Source organism: Mauremys reevesii, linkage group 8 (assembly GCF_016161935.1).
Source record: "Mauremys reevesii isolate NIE-2019 linkage group 8, ASM1616193v1, whole genome shotgun sequence".
Taxonomy (NCBI): Eukaryota; Metazoa; Chordata; order Testudines; family Geoemydidae; genus Mauremys; species Mauremys reevesii.
This window is the reverse complement of record NC_052630.1, coordinates 70,932,831-70,949,973: the sequence shown is the minus strand read 5'-3', so window position 1 is coordinate 70,949,973 and position 17,143 is coordinate 70,932,831. Positions and strand designations below refer to the sequence as shown.

Genomic DNA, 17,143 nt, shown 5'->3' with positions numbered 1-17,143 from the left:
TGAAAAAATACATCAAAAAGAAAATGGTTGGGAGGAAGAAAAGATAGAAAATGGCAGGAGAGAGAAAATGAGCAAGACAATTGATGGTGGCAACAGAGACTGGCACAAGAGGATATAGGCTGATAGTGCTCATTTGCTAGCATGTGTGCATCTACCAGCCAAAAGTCGGGGACCCGCTGTCATGTGTTTGATAAAATTTTAAATTGACCCATGTTTAGAACTTCAATATATTTTATAAAAAATAGTACTTAGTTTACTTTCACAGAAGTGAAGAGATACAATTGCACAATGGTGGTTACAATGGTAGAAATACATATAGTCGATAAACTGCAAGTGAGTTCAAAACATACTGTACAGCACCGCATCAGAAATTGTGTGATGGCAAAATGAATCATATACATTTTTTCAAAGTAAATCAAATCCCTAAAATCTTTCTCTTGGAATAAATAAGAATAATGTGCATTATGCTTCAGATTGCTACCAAAATATTTCCTGATGTTGAGCAATAGACAGATTAAAAAAAGACATAAGGTAAAAAAAGACATTCATGCATTTAAGCCACCATTAGTCTCTGACTCTAATATAAGGCAGATCATAATCTTTTTAAAACCGTCTTTAGCCACTTAAACCCTCTTTAGTGCTTTTCATGACAAGGTCATGGCAGGCCTTGTTTTTTCAAGAGTTAGGATGCTTGTATTTCCAACAGGTCATTTTTGACAGGCTCAGCCATATTTGGAACACATTGCACAGTAGAAAATGCTTTCATTTTTTAATGAAAAAGAACTTAAATAAAAAGAAATCCAGAAGGATGTTTTAGAGTTTATCACAAATGACACTTTTGAAGTGTGCGTGTGCAGGGAGCGGGGGTGAGAGACAAGTTTATGTGTCATCTTCAGTCTTAATAATGTGGAAAAGGGTGACATTGAACAGGACCTGATGTCCATTGTTCCAGGCATAGAGAGCTCTATCTCTTGCATTGTAGTCAAGCATGGATATATGAAAGTACTGATTATGGAAAGGAATGTCTGTATACTCATAAGTGGAGGTTTTCGTGGAATAAGAATAGTAGACCTTGGCTCCTGTTAAATGTGAGTTGGTAACATACAAAGTTCCACAGATCATGAAGGATTCCCCAGCACTTCTCTTTGGATAGCCTGTACTCCAGCTCTTCATCACTTCTAACGTATCCTGGTTTAGCTGGCTGATAACAATGTTGCCTGCATTCTGGTTGGTAGCATATATGGCCCACAGCCCAATTTCATCTGCCATCAGGTCAATATCTGAGAAGCCACCCCAAGTGTAGGGGTACACATTGTGAAAGCCAGCATACTCCAGGCTACGCTGTGCAAGCACCCGTCCTGTGTCAAAACTGTATTTGATGATTATGTTACTCTGATACTTGTTGAAATAGAGGGAGCCATTGTAGACAACATGATTGGTTCCTGCCCATTTGAACGGAAGATTGTATGTTCTTGATTCAGCCCCACTGACAAAGTCTGTGATTGATTTGTATTCACGGACAATTTTATTGTTAGTATAACTGTCCATGTACCAGACCTGAAAGAAAAATAAAGAATAGGCTGTGAACTACTGAAACAGAATCCTTGGCTGATCATGCTTTATTCTGAGTACACTTTAAAATATGTTCCAGAAATCCTGTGGCATTATAAGTTACTAGACTTGCTCATAAAACCTAGAGAAGTGCAGCATGTGTCTGTATATTTATTCTGTTTCAAAGACATTAGTAACACTAGCATTTTGGATCAGAACCTACTCAATAGCTTCTCTGAGGCTGCTTTCACAACATCTGCCAGCATCGGAGAAGTTTGCTTTGAGAGTGTTCTCATAGCTTGGCCCTCTGGCTCAAGAGGTCATTAGTATTGTTAATGATGTGCCAGATTGTGAAAATCCCAAAGATGGAAGGAAAATTGAGTGTGACTCAAACCTTTGAGTCACACCCAGAATTAGAACTGGTTGGAATTTTTCAGTTGAAACTTTACTTGAAAAATGGCATATTTTCAGGAATGAGAATTTTCCTTGAAAATGTGTTTTCTGGGTTGTTTATTTTTTGTATCTTACCGATTTTTCCACTCTTTGGTTCCCCATCACCTTTCTCTCCCATTTTATCTTCCACACCTTATTACTTTATTTCACTCCCCACCTTTTCCCCCTTTTGCCTCTGATAAGGGTGGAGGGAAAAGAAAGTAAAAGAAATAAAAAATAAAAAATAAAAACAAACAAAAAATTTCTTTTTGCTGAAAATTTGGAAAACTTCCCCCCAAATGAAATTTTGTTGATAATTTTTGTGACACATACTTACCTTATTTCAACTAGCTCTGACTGAAATCAAGCATACCCAAGTGCATAGATTTTTTAGGATTGGCCTTATCAGGTAAAGACCTGGATAAACCACACTGAGGGCCTAACTCTGCAAGCATGTGTTAGTTTACAAATGTAGGAAGCTCATTGACATCAGTGAGATTACCTACATGAGTAAAGTTACTCATGAATAACTGTTTACAGGATTGGGTCCTTAGAAGATGTCCACTGAAGAAACTATAATGAAAAGAAAGAAAATAATGTGTATTTGTATACAGAATACAGACTAGTATGCATCCTCCTCAAAACAAGCAGTTTAAAACTAATGAAAATATGCAATATGGTAGAATTATTTTTTTAAGGTGGATGGGTTAACCTTTTTTTTCCTGATACTTCAAAATATCTAATATGAAGATGCAGGGAATACAAGAAATAAATGCTAACCGGTAAAATCTCATGTAGGGAAATTATCTCCTTGTAAAAATTAAAAATGCAAATAAAATATCAGAAGAACAGAAAGATATTCAATGCTGCAACGTACTCGGTTATTCTTTTCTGATGCTAAAGGATCTGTCATCCAGGCTCCAAATCGGGTTCCAGAGGTCTTGACTGTAATGGGGCCTGTAATTTTCATCAATTTGCCACATGCTGAAATTGGAAAAACAAATGTACTCTTATGAAAGCCGCAAACAATTTAAACATAACCTGACCATATTCTGACTGATGTCAAAGAGTTGTCTAGAGAACAAGACTAATTGCTATAAACCACAGAATGATTTCAGGATGTATGGGGGCCGATTGAAAATAGCTCTTGCTCCTCAGCATATGAACACTGATAGTTTACATTTTCTCCATTGAAAAGGGAGACAGGGATTTTTTAGAAAAGTTATAAAAATGTTTCAGAATCTTTATTATCTTCTGGGGTCAAACAAAATAAGATAAAATATATTAAAATATCTCCCCCACCAGACTAGAAAAAACAGAAGCTAGTGTTGTCTCCAAATGGATTTGACAAATCTATCCCTTCCCTAACAACTTGACACGTCAGAAGGAGAAAAAGGAAATTAAAAAATTCTACTGCAGATTCCCAGTATTATATAATCCAAATTTTCATAAATTTAAAGATTTTGAATTGACTTTCTTCAAAATTATATTCAATTTACATCTCAGGATTAAAAAAGAAGCTGTTTGAGCTCCTGCTGTCTTGGAATGAATTGTCTAAGCACTAACAGCTCTGTTCTGCAAATGTTACTGGCATTAGTGCCTACTAATGTGAATTAATCCCATTGTTATCAGTCTCCCCAATACCTTGTGCAACTCAAGATTCAGGGAAGTGGAGTGGATTCCATTCTTAGGCCTGGTCTACACTGGGTGGGGTATCGATGTAAGATACGCAACTTCAGCTACGGGAATACCGTAGCTGAAGTCAAAGTATCTTATTCCAACTTAGCTTCCGTCCTCACCGTGCGGGATTGATGTCCATGGCTCCCCTGCTGACTACACTACCGCCACTCATTCCGGTGGAGTTCCAGAGTCGATGGGGAGCGTGTTTGGGATCAATATATCACGTCTAGATGAGACGCGATATATCGATCCCCAATAAATCGATCGCTACCCGCCGATACGGCGGGTAGTCTGGACATACCCTTAGAGAACTGAAAATGGCAGATCTAAAATCCCATCCACGTGCCCCTACAGAAAGACGTGATTGAGTCCTGCTGTCAGTTTATGCGACAATTCACAGCTTGTTATTTTCTAATTTCTCCCCACACAATCAACTCAACTCCATAGGAGCATCTGGAATAATAATCCAAGTTATAATATAATTAACTCCAATATGCCATAGATAACAGTTACAGAGATAGACTCGAATGTGTAAAACCACCATAGGTTTATGAGCAAAGTAATCAGCAAAAAACGCCATAAATGAAGAAAGTAAAAATGAGAATTATTCTGGAACTGTCACCGCATCAATGGACATCTAATCCACCATGCTGTCCCTTGTTAGACTGTCTGGGATGAAATAATGAGAGTCAATTTGATCTTGAGTGCTGACCTTCCTAATAATCCACAAATCTATATTTTAGGGGACATTAATAACATGCCTATTACCAACAAAGCTCACAGGGAATTTATTCTAAATTTATATTGCCAAAAGACTTAATATCATAGAATGATGTAGATGAATAAGTAACCTTGCAAGTTTGGAAAAAAAAGATATTCCAGCTGAATGTAAATATTGAAACATTTCATGATTTTTTTAAGAAAACCATTTTAGATGTATATAATTCATTCTGATATAACTGCTATTGCACATGACACAATCTAGCCAGAAAAGGTAAGAGACAAATAGAATATATCCCTTTAAAAGCTAAGGTATATTATTCAAAGGAGCAGGTCACATCATGATTTCATTTTGTAATTTATAACAACAGACAAAGAATGCCCTGTATTATATGTTCCTATTTCAGCCAGTTATAATGGGGCTATTGTTGAGGTAGTTTCTGAGTTATCACCAAAAGCAATTCAATCCCAGGCTAGTGAAACAGGTTGTGTTTTTACTATGAAGGCCCTCTTCTTAAAAGAGACCTAATTTATTAGTTGGCTGTTAATGTTGAGCCACACAAGCAAGCATCTGTGTATCTCAAACTCAAGTTGCAGGATCTTTTGAAGACATACTGGGATTAAACATGTAGAAGACACCACTTTTTAAAATTCTGGTCTCTCCCCTCCCCCCTAGTTGCTTATAGTATTTAATTAACTATCTCGTCAGAGACTTTTTTTACAGAACTGCTTCCAGTGTCACACATAGCCTGAATACTACCATTCTGGTATGCTTTGCAAATCTCCATTGTGGGGTGTTGTCTAATATACCCCAGTCAGGCCAAGTTTTACCCTCATTTAAAATGGCATGTCAGCGAACTCATTTGTGAAGGATATATATGTGGAGAAGTCAGAAACCATTTGGAAAGTACTAAAACAATTATGATTTGAGAATCAAATTAGTGGAAAACATACAGTGCACTGAAAGAAATTAGAATGAAATTAATCACCACAACTAATTTACATTTACTTGCTGTTTTTTTAACTAATGGAAAAATACAAACTGAATAATGTAAGAATTTGCTGGGTACATAATTAGTATCATTCAAGTATTGCATTAAAATTAGAATTAAAATAAACGCTTTCCATTTTAGAAAAATGTGGAATCCTAAAACAAAGGATATTTTTACAAGAAAGTGGAAAATTTAATTCAGGAAGATACAGAAGTATAAAAAATTATCCCTGAAATTTAGCTCTAGAATTTACAATAACGATTGGATAATTATCGTTCAAAACCCATGGTGGGCTAATCAAAGACGAAGAAGAGGGATGAATTTAAAAAGAGACAAAACTCTGGTTTCATATAATCCAGTGGGGACAGCACCTCCAAAAAGAATGTTGCCTCCACTTTCTCCTCTCTCTCTGTTGCAGTTCCTGGCTTTCCCTTTCTTTTTTATTGGTAACAGAAGCCTCAAAGCTTATCTCTCTGTGCATGGGGAGCTTGATGAATCAGTTTGTCCTATTTAGAACTAACTAAGGCTACCCCATCTTACACCCACCACATCCCATCTCCACTTTAAAGTTAACTTTGGATCCAGTTTCTGGTATGGCCCCCAGTGGTGCATTGTGGGTCTGTTGCCTTCCTAATGTAATTGCTCTAATACTAGTGCACAGTGTAGACTGGACTATTCCCCTCTATGATTTGGAGGGAGACAGGAGGAGCAATCCATGCCCACCTCCAATGACTAATGTCCCCAATCCTCCTACATCCCGTAGAACAAGCTCTCTCGGCACAACCTCTTCCCAGCTGAGACTTTCACTCATAGAGTGCGGTGATATGTGCCTTCAGTCCTGCCCTCCTTTCAAATCTCAACAGATTCCCCCACAGTTCAATGTATGCATGCATCCCTCATTTGTGGCAACATTTAAAAAGGCATCCTCAGTTTTCATTTGAAAAGTCTGGTCATTTTTATCAACAAGGTTGCTTTGTATGTGGGAGGTGGTGGTGCAGAGTGATAGTGGGCAGGGGAAAAGAGAAAATAAAACTCCCATTTTTGCATAAGGCTGATGCAGGCAAAGGGCAGTCAGAATTTTGTTCAAGCACAACATCAGTATCCAACGTGCACCACTGAGTAATTTGAATTCAGAAGGAATTGTTCAGAATGACAACAGAGGCCCCAAAGCACATCTCAACTATTTAGAACTACTTAGGATCACTGCGTATAACCTTTATGGTTGGAAATTACTCTGAGAGTGCCACAAATCAGCTGGCCTGCTAAGTACTGACCTTGGGAACAAACTTAGTCTCTGGCTGTCTGATTGGGCAGAGACAAATTGTGAGACCAGAGGAGGAAACTAATTGAGGAAATACAGGTCCCACCTCCTCATTTCACTTCCATGAATCACACAAACACTAAATCATGTGCAATGCCTTTTCGACCAATGACACACCAGAAGAAAAGAGAATCTGATTAACAGAATTTAAAACAATGAAAAAGTAAGCTGCCCCTCTTCTCTGGGAAATATTGTACCTAGATATAATCATTTTCTCCATGTCTGTTTTGTGGAATCTGATCCTGCAAACACATTTGCATACATGTAACAATGGAGCTGTAAAGATTTTGCAGGATTGGACCTTGAGGCAATCTGTATTTGTGTACATTGTAAAGTGCCAAGCACTCTGTGCTAAAACATGGGAAAGGTGCTGCAGAGATGACTGAAATTCCCTGCCTCGGGATGGGGCAGATCAGTGTGTGGATCCCACTGGTCTTCTCTGATTAGAAGTCTAATTGGACCCCATGAAGCCAAAACAGGGGTTTCAGCTACAGCAGATGGTAAAATTTCTAGATCCTGTTTTAAGTTAGAAAGTGACCAGATTGAAAAAGGAAATAAAGAGCTGGTAAAAAAACAACATAAAATGGGGAAAATGTCATGGCTCTCCTTCCCTTGAAGTGAAAATAAATTAAAAAAGAAAAGCTCTTGGTCCAACTCATCAGATGCTTTCTGGATAGTTGGTTTCTTGCTTCCTTTGGAAACAAGATAGAAAGTGAATTCTCTAAAAACAGACCTGGCAGGCAGACATGCTGGCAGCAGAGTGGCAAAAGGGGAAATGATGGAATTATCCCCTGCTATGTCCTTTCATCAACTCTGAAATGAATGGCGGACATTAGCAAGTACAACTATATTAGACATTCATGTTAATTGTTTTACTGAATCTTGGTGTTAGTTGGAAACACCTTGTTACTATCTTTTAAGTGACTAATAGTAATACCATAATACAGGATTGCTTGCATCACAGATTTATCTAGTGCCTGTGTCTATTTGTGATATAGTTGTGGATTCAGAAATATAGCTGGGAAAGATCAGTGAAGCAAAGAAACAATCTGCCACATGAATTTTCTACAACAGTAGTGGTGGCTAAGAAATGTAAACAGCCCACAGATTATTTTTCAGGGCCAAAAGCTCCTTTTTTTTCTGTGAGAAGAAAAGTGTGACAATGTAGAAATAACTCTTGTCATGGCACATAACCTTTTGACTATAGTACACCTCGTAAGCAGAAATACCGGATGATAGTGAGAAGGGAAGGTCTTGTGTACTTCCAGCCTAGCAAAGAAGAGAAAATTTTGGAACATTCTTGTGAGAGCCTGTTTGATAGATTTGCAGTGCTTTTTCCAGAAGAAAGATATCCAGATAGGTTTAGATACCAGCAGATTTTCAGGATGAGATTTTTCTAAAACACTGAGTATTGGTCTAAATCTGCTTCCACTGGAAAAACTTTAACTGATTTCAGGGGAAGCAGCAAGGCCCATGCTGAGTGCATTTGGAAATCCCAATGGTTATCCTAACTGAACAGCCAAGCCTTTTAATGTTTGTCCACTAAATGTGATTGTGTAAGAAGTACAGTGCACCATCTCATGGGTATTTGTAGCCTGATTCCCTTCTTGTACTAGTGTTACTCCATGGACTTCAATATAGCTGCTCATGATTTACACTGGTTTAAGATGATCACGGTACAGGATGAGGAGCATATACTACCCATGAAGTAGTGTAGAAGCAGATGCACTATCCCTGCATGCTAGGGAACCCTGGAAAGCAGAATGCATTCCAGAACTCTCTGTGGGGGGCTGAGACACTGCCAGCACCTACTCTATATGTCACTAGAACTTATGGGGGAGGCTGGGAAGACCCAGTGAGCATGTGGCTATTTTGAGGTACACATAGGAATGGGTATCAAATGGTAATATATCCCCACAGTCTCTGTGATGACTAGAGTTTACTCTGAAGATTACAAGTTTTACCATATACCACAAACCAAAACAACCCCACTGTAATGATCATATAAGTAGGTTTTTTTTTAACATAAGGTTAATTTTTAGATGCATCGCTGAAAGAAAATGAACCGAATAAATTTAGTACAAGGACAGAATGGAAGTTTTCCTGGTTAATTAACAAATATTCACCTATTGAGCTCTGCTAATACCTAGTTATGAGGTTTTCCTTTTTCTGTCTCAAACAGTTAATCTGGCTTTTATACGCAGAGCGTTTCAGGTATTTATTTAGATACTAAACACTGACCGGAATTATTATGGGTAATAAACAGGGTAGAGGGAAGTGAGTCCACTTTTCCGTGTGTGCACAAGCAGTTTCCAGATATTTTACTTCTTTTTGCATCCTTCCTTAGGATAAAATTTGTTATGGGAATACATTGTAAAATGAAGAGCTAGAGACTGAGCTCACCCTTTATGTAGAGTTTATGTATCTATTATCCTACTTAGCGCAGAACCAGGAAATATGGTGGTCTAGTGGCTAAAGCCTGCCACTGAAACTCCTCGGTTCTATTTCGAGCTGTGACTCCTTGTGTAATCTTTGGTGTAGTCACTTACCTTCTTTGTGTTATGGTTTCCTCATCTATAAAATGGGGATAATAATTCTTACCTCCCTCACAGAACGCTGTACAGATTAGTGTTTGTAAAGCTCCTCAGAATCTACAGGAATGGTGCCATACAAAGAATCACTATTATCAATAAAAGAATCCCTTGCTAATGCTACCATCTCTTTTGCAATCAATATGATGGCATTTCTTTGTTGAATATGGTATTACACTTTCCAGGCCCCAAGCAAAAATATCAATATCAAATTTTGCCTTGACCTTCCCGTATAAGAAAGCTAGAAATGAATCTAGCATATATCTAGTCTAATAGCTTCTTTCATATTTCATAGGCAACTGTTGTCTGAGAGAATATTGATTTACTAGACTGACCATATTATTTTTAAAAATCTGTCACTACTAAATAGCATTAATGCACAGTAGCTGATTAAATGAAGGTGATAAATCACAGGAAAGCAGTGTATTACTAGAGTAAAAATTGTCCATATGTACAGCACATTATATGCAGTACAATAAGGCCTACATGTTCTTGTGTGTATCTGACTTGCCTGAGTGCCAGTTGAGGATTTCAACACACAAATGCATGGAAGCACACACACCCTTTTATATGCAGACAACCAAATTCACATGCACAAGTCATGCGTATGCTAAACTACAGGCACAGTTCTTAAAATGTAGGCCACATTTATCAACTGCTGTAAAGTGACATTTTCCCATTATAAGGAGAAGGAACAAGTTTCACTCACCACAATGGCTTTGGAAATCATTAAATCTCAGTGAAAGTAAAATGACTGCTCACTGTATGTTAATGAATGTTGCAAGAGTTGCCAATGCAGATGGAAGATTACTTTTAAGTGGCTAAAACTGTATAAATAATGCATAATATAACAGTTATATTACTGGAAAACACCTGCTAGGGAAAAGAAGAGGGAAAACAAGTCATTACACATGCTGGTTAGATAGCTATACTGCAAGACTCAACAAAAACTCTGTAATGATTCAAGCTCAGATACTGGGTGCAGTGTTGCTGTTCTGTCCTACACTGCCATAGGATTCTGGCCCAAAACATGGCATGGACAGCCACAGCTGGGTCACCCCAGCGCAGAGGGATCCTCCAGTGGTGTAGAGCAGGCATAGCCCTTCAGTGCATTGGGCACAACTGGGGTGAAATGGGTGGTAGCTGGAGTTTCTTTATGCCTCCTGATCCCCGGATACTGTATTGGCCTCTTGGGGCTATATACAGCAAGATTAACTTTAAGCTGATTTCAGGCTGCTCTGACTTGCAGGTGGGGACTTGCCAGGAACACAGTCAGTCCAGGATTAGGGGAGCACAAAAGCCACCTGACCTGTGCTATGCTTTTCTCAGCCATTACTGAGCACCTGGATCTCTGAGAATAAGAGCAAAGACAATTCTGCATTAGGATTTAAGAAGGCTGAAGTCCTTTCAGTAGTCAGACAGAAACCCGCTTTAAACTCCTTAGCATGCAGGCAAATCACAGGCCCTAATATGAAAATTTTAGAATGGTAAAGTCTTACTAGTGTTATTGTCTGGCATCATCATACTCTTGAGGCTCAAAATGTAGTTGCCTGTGGACTGGGAGAATATGTGATTGTTACATGGGTACAGAAGGCAGAGGGGTGCAGAGACAAGTCTAGGGAGGTGGGGAGGGAAATGAGAAAGAACTCTAAAAACAGAGAAAGAGATGGGATCCTGGCAGTGAGCAGAGAGAGACAAGGAGCCTTGGGGAAATCATATAATTGTATCTATATAGGGAGATAACTGAGTTGCAGAGTTTCGATTCAGAATCAATCTGGAGATGAATTTCTGAGAGACAGACAGAGAGAGAGAGAATACGTGTGCATGGATATGAGGGGGGTTTCTGATCCTGTAGTGCAGTTTCATCCAACTTGCATACATATACTAGGAGCAGGGTCTGATGTTTATTTCAATGTGGTGATGGTGTATTTGCTACTTTTATTTTATAGAACTTCTCCCCCTTAAATTGCCAATATAAAAAAAAATTAGGCCCCAGAGACTTTTTTTTATTGGTCAAGAAAGAAAGGAAGAATTGTCTGTTAGGGAAGAACTCATGGGAAGAGAGTTAAGAGAAGGGATTTGACCTAGGAAAATAATTAAAAGGGAAGTAAAAGATGTGGGAAGAACCTGTAGGAAAGACTACATATCGTATATACTCGTTCATAAGCCAAATATTTTTAGTAAAAAAGGGAAGCACCATAGAAGGGGGTCAGCTTATGAACGGGTATAGAGAGGGAGAGGTGGGACACAGCCCCTCCCCACAACAGAGGGAGCAAGGAGCGGCAGCACAGCCAGAAGGGAAGAGACGGGGCCAGAGTCTCTCTGCTTCTGGCCATGCTGCTCTCCCACCAGCCTCCAAATCAGCCGCAGCCATGCCGCTCAGCTCCGCCCCCCAGAGCAGGCTGTGGCCGCGCTGCCCAGCCTGCTGGAGCAGCTCCAGCCAGGCCAGAGACATCCTCCCCTGGCCCTCCCCAGATAAGGTGGGAAGGGATGGGATGGGGAGTGTGGGGGAGTCTCGGGCTAGCGGTGGGGTCATGTGGAGGGTGGTCACAGGGATTACTCCCCTGACTCCCAGCTTCTCCCCCACAAAAATTTCCCCACCAGTTGCTGTCCCGGCCTGTCAGGGTAAGCAGCTGGCACGCTGGGACACTTTGTTTACTTAGGTTTACCTCTGTGCCTGCAGACGCTCGACGTAAACAAACCATCTCGGCCCGCCAGCAGCTTATCCTGATGGCCCGGGAGCCAAAGTTTGCTGACCCCTGAATTATAGGGTCAGCTTATGAACGGGTCATAAAAATTTTCCATTTTTACTTATCCATCCAGGAGGTGGGGTCGGCTTATAAACGAACTGGCTTATGATTGAGTATATACGGTAACTACAACAAGGATGATTCTGAGATTCAGAATACCTCCCATTGTGCAGTCAATTCATTGATTTATATTACAGATATTCACCACAAAAAATGAAAACAAGATGACTGAAAAAATATGGAATGCCAATTTTTTTCTCCTTAATATTGCTTCAGAACAGTAACTATCAAGAAAAGTCACTATTTATACCAAATTTCTTGCTTGCTGCTGCATAGTAAAGCATTTATTTCCCCTTGACTGCACATGTATATGTTCTGTCAATGTAATAACATGCTATTATGTGTATGTATTGCAGGGGAGAATTGACTCATAAGAGATTTCTGTCTGAGGAAATCTTTCTTGTATTTTTGCCGACCACAGATGTGCTAATCTCATGTAAAAAGAAGCTGAAAATAAATAATTTAAGAGGTTAACCCAGTCTAGATTACTTTTTTTGGTCTTTTTCCATTACTTCAAAAATCTGTAATAGGCAGCACCTCTTTCATATTTCAGATGCACCCACCACCTATGAAAGTACATACCCAAGATTTGATAATTGAGAAACCTATCATAAGCCCGAGTTCTATTTTTTTAGTGCTTAATTTTTGTTCACAGTGATTTTTTAGTTCTCATAAAAAGGGTCAGACTGAGAGAAGTGGAAGGCAAAGACTTTCAATAAATAATAATTCTTGGCTTCTAAACAGTACCTTCCAGCCAAGTATCTCAAAGTGTCTTGTCAGTTACTTTAATTGGAGCAGGCTGGAGCCTTTAAGCCCTCAGAACATGCCTCTGAGGTAGAGAAGTATTAACTATCCCCTGTTCAGGATGACATTTTCAAAAAAGGCCTCTAATTTTGGGTGCCCAATATTAGACAACTAGTCTCTAATTTCCCTAAGCATCCACTGAAGCCAACGACTGGGCATCCAAAACTGAGACCTTCCCAGAATCACACAGGAAGGTTATGGCATTGCTGGAAATAAACCCAAAGCTGTGCTTTCACCACTACATTATTTCTGCTAAAGTAGGTAGGAACAGTTCTAATTTCAGTGGATCACACCTAACCTATTATTACTGAAAGTAATACAGTTGAGAGGTCATTTTCTGAACTGGCCATTTGTAAACTTCAAACCAAGAATTAAATTGTGATGATGGTTTTTGTCATGTGGATATCTCCCTTTTGGACACTGGACAGAGACCGCCAACATATATCACACTGGCCACTAAAAAGCACCTGGATGCAATCCTGGCCTGAGTTATATCACAACTAGTGTGAGAGGAAACAATCTTTGTATCCCATTAACAAGCTCATGAGCAATTCAGTCCTAAGACCCCTGTCTTTAGGATTTCCAAGTTGCCATCCCTTATAATTCTGCATCTTAACTCCTTCTATTAATAATGGGTCAGATTCTAATTTAAATTATACTGGTGGAAATATAGAGTAACAGTTGACTTCAGTGAAGTCACTCTTGATGCACATTAGTATAACAGAGATCAGAATCTGTCCCAGTGTGTCAAAGACCTGAAAAATAGAGGATTTTATGTTTCTACATCAAAGCTCTAAAATATATAACCTAGGGACAAAATCTGGCATGAAATGGTTAACTTACTGAGTTTTTTCATGCAGTCTCGAAGTCTGGTTTCTAAACTGAGCACCCTCTGGTGTAGTTCCTCATAGTCATAGGCACCAATTTCTTCCTGAATCCCAGTGAGAACTGCTGACAGATTCCTAATTTCCTCCTTGAACTGGGTGATTAACTTGGCATCAGTTTTGTACTGTTCCAGAACTGGGATCAATGGCAACAGCTCATCCATCTTTTCCTTCAAATCCTGCAAAAAGCAAGTCAACCGGGCATTAGAGCAGCTTAAAGGAGTTCAGTCCCCTAACACTCTTTGATACAATATTTTGAACTGATTAATAAAATGACTTTAAAATTCTTATTTATATTAGTTTCAGATCCATTACTAGCGTATTGTGAAAGTCTAGCAAATTCAACAGTATGTGTTGAATAAAATGTAAAAGAGAATATTCAATTTCCATTGAAAGTATAAAATTAATTTTTAAAAGATTGGAAACAAATCTCCTGAGACCCATCTTTCCCTATACATAATACAAAACTCCTGTTGACTATATTTTTCTTGAGAAAAGGTGACCAGGACTGACCACACAGTTAGAGGTGAGGATATGGCACTGAAATAGTGACATTATATTTTCACCGATTTTCTATTTAATTTTTATAAATACTAATATTTAATTTCCTTTTTTGACTGCCACTGCACTCTGAGCAGACATTTTCATTGATCTGTCCACTGTAATGTCTAGGTCTTTTTTCCCTTAAGTGGTTAGAGTTAAATTTAGACTCCAACAATGATATGAGAGATTCAAATTATATTGGCCAACGTGCATTTGTCTTTAGTGATTTTTCACTGCCCAATCAATTAGTTTTGTTAGATACCTCTGAACTGCCTCAAATTCTTCTCTAGGTTTAACTAACTTAAATAATTGTACGTCATCTGCAAATTTTGCAACCGCATCATTCTTTCTCTTTCCCAGACATCCCATACTTAAACGTTTGCCATGTTGAAAATTGATCATTTATCCCCATTTATTGAATGTTTGTCTCTTAGCCATTTCTAAACCATAATGGCTATTTATCTCTCATACTATAACTATAATACACTTAATATCTTTTGCTAGGGAGTTTGTTAAAATAAGTCTTAATACATTATGGCAACTGGCTCTTGTTCAGCCACTAACATGTAGATACCCTGAAAGAATCCTAGCAGATTAGAGATGTTTCTTTTATGGAAGGCATGTGGGTTTATCCTTTTCAGATGATGTTCATGTAGATGTGTTATAATGCCATTGATAATTTAAGGAAACAGCAGGACTTCCATGAGAGAGAGAGAGAAGGAGATGCAAGCCTGGACAGAAGAGGGAGAAAAAGTGATGGAGATATAGGTTTGACAGTTGCCAGCACAAAGATAACAGAGGTCTTGGGAGCAGATGAGATCACCCGGGGGAAAGCATAAAGGGGGAAAATGAGGAGACCAAGGTTAGAACCCTGGGGAACATCACAAGATAGATGAGAAGGCTGATTATTTCAGCATCATCTTCTGTTAATGGTAGAAAGGAAATCAGGGAAGAGTGTAATGGAAGCCCAAGCAAGAGAAAGTGGATCGGTGACATGTCAAAGGCAACAGAGACATTGGGGGTCAGAGGTGCCAGATTTATCACAGGCTCTGAAATATGCTGAGGGGTGTGTGTGTGTGAAATTTATTACATTTTCATTCATATTAAAAGATGCAACAAACAATGTGAAAAGTTTTAAAGTTGATGTAATGGTGATCCTGTCTCTGATCATGAGGTGGAGATGGATCAGGGACGCAAGGCCAGAGTTAAATTTAAGGAAATTTACCTCTGAATTTCCTGCCTTTTAAGCATGTTTTGTAATGATTATAGTATTTGAATAATATTTGCTTATAATTTAATATGCACCCCCCATTTTAACACTACCTTGATGAATGTTTTTTCAGCTGGGAATTATTAACTCCAGAGAAAATCCTTAGGTGTTGGCAGTGTATTTTATAGATAGCTATTTTAGCTATTTTAAGCATTAGAAAACTGCATTTTAAAATTACATATCAAAATGTTATTACTACAAATGCATTTAGAGTAGCAGGAGTTCCTTCTGTTGTTCTGATTTATAGTTTTTACTCACGAGGGAACTTCCATTTACTGTATAAGTCCAGAAATTTTTGAATTAAAGTGGGATGGAGAGGGGTGAGTGGATAGTTTATTATTTTATTATTATTAAAAACTATGCATACAGCACCATAAACTTACAGCAATTTAAAACACATATTAAAAACTTTCTCTGCCCCAAAGATTTTAATGTGTGAGCCCAGTTTTGCCGCCATTGAAGTAAATAGGAGCACTGTCACTAATTTCAATGAGAACAGGATCAAGCCCTAAGAAATTTCAATGGGTAGAATTACAGGACTGTACTACGTTTAGTATTTCATTTTAAAATTAACTTCTTAGTTAGAGCATCTTCTCACGTCACTAAAGGAAGTGAAGATTTTGTGATCACTGTAAGTATAACGATTCTTTTGATTTTATTGGTACTACTTACACCTCTTAAATCTCTTGTTACAAGAATGAATTCACATTGCAATAAAAGAAGGAAATTGCACCATTTTTGAGCTTATTTCCCCTTTGATTTGCCACATAACTCCCACTAGTATTAATAGGAGCAATGTGGGGGTATCAAGGACAGGCAAACTGACACATTTTTGTGTCTCAGGAATGACGTACTGTACCGAAATTTTAGTCGATCAAAATTCCAAAAGACGATATTATTTTGACATTTCAATTACTCTTTAATTTAATTAGCTGGCAATCTGTTTTAGCCTCCTGGCAAACTGTCAAACTGAAACTGAATGTCTAGTCAATACAAATGTCGAATATTTAAAAGGTTGGAGTAGTACAACAGGTTGCTGCCTTTGACAGCCAAGTTGGACATTCAAATTCTGGTATTTTGTTCCTCTGGAAAAAAACGTAACAAGAATACAAAATATATAATGGCACAACACAATGTGCCATTATATATTTATAATAACAATACAAGGGGTAAAGGTGAAAACTTTCATGAAGATGAAACTGGCTGAGCGGAATTATACTCAGACTTTCAGCTAAACTGAGAATAATAAATAAGAGATCACTTGGAGAGTATGGTTATTAGTATAATTAATTACTGAAACCAATTACCTCTGAAAAATCAGACCTCACTCAGTTAGGTGCCACTCCTTTTGAAAATGTAAGCCTATGCTTTTATGTTTCAGCTATCACGAGCACCTCAAAAGACAATGTTAATAAAATTTTCATCCTTGGGATATATTTAATGGACCCTATCTTGCATTCCTTGCATACTCAAAACTCTCCATCATTAGGGCCCAGTACTTGTAATACTATGATATATGTTTGTAACATTGTCTCCTTAGTATAG

At 38.3% G+C, this 17,143-nt stretch overlaps 1 protein-coding gene across 1 annotated transcript in view; it reads right to left on the bottom strand.

Annotated features, from left to right (window-relative positions):
- Positions 1-297: 297 nt before the first annotated feature.
- Positions 298-17,143, bottom strand: part of OLFM3 (olfactomedin 3) — a 125,931-nt gene continuing 109,085 nt past the window's right edge. The window contains exons 4-6 of the mRNA XM_039485143.1: positions 13,745-13,964; positions 2,861-2,967; positions 298-1,557 (exon numbers count right to left, since the gene is read on the bottom strand). Coding sequence (XP_039341077.1) covers positions 880-1,557; positions 2,861-2,967; positions 13,745-13,964 — 1,005 coding nt within the window. The 3' untranslated portion in view covers positions 298-879. The remainder of the gene's footprint in view (positions 1,558-2,860; positions 2,968-13,744; positions 13,965-17,143) is intronic.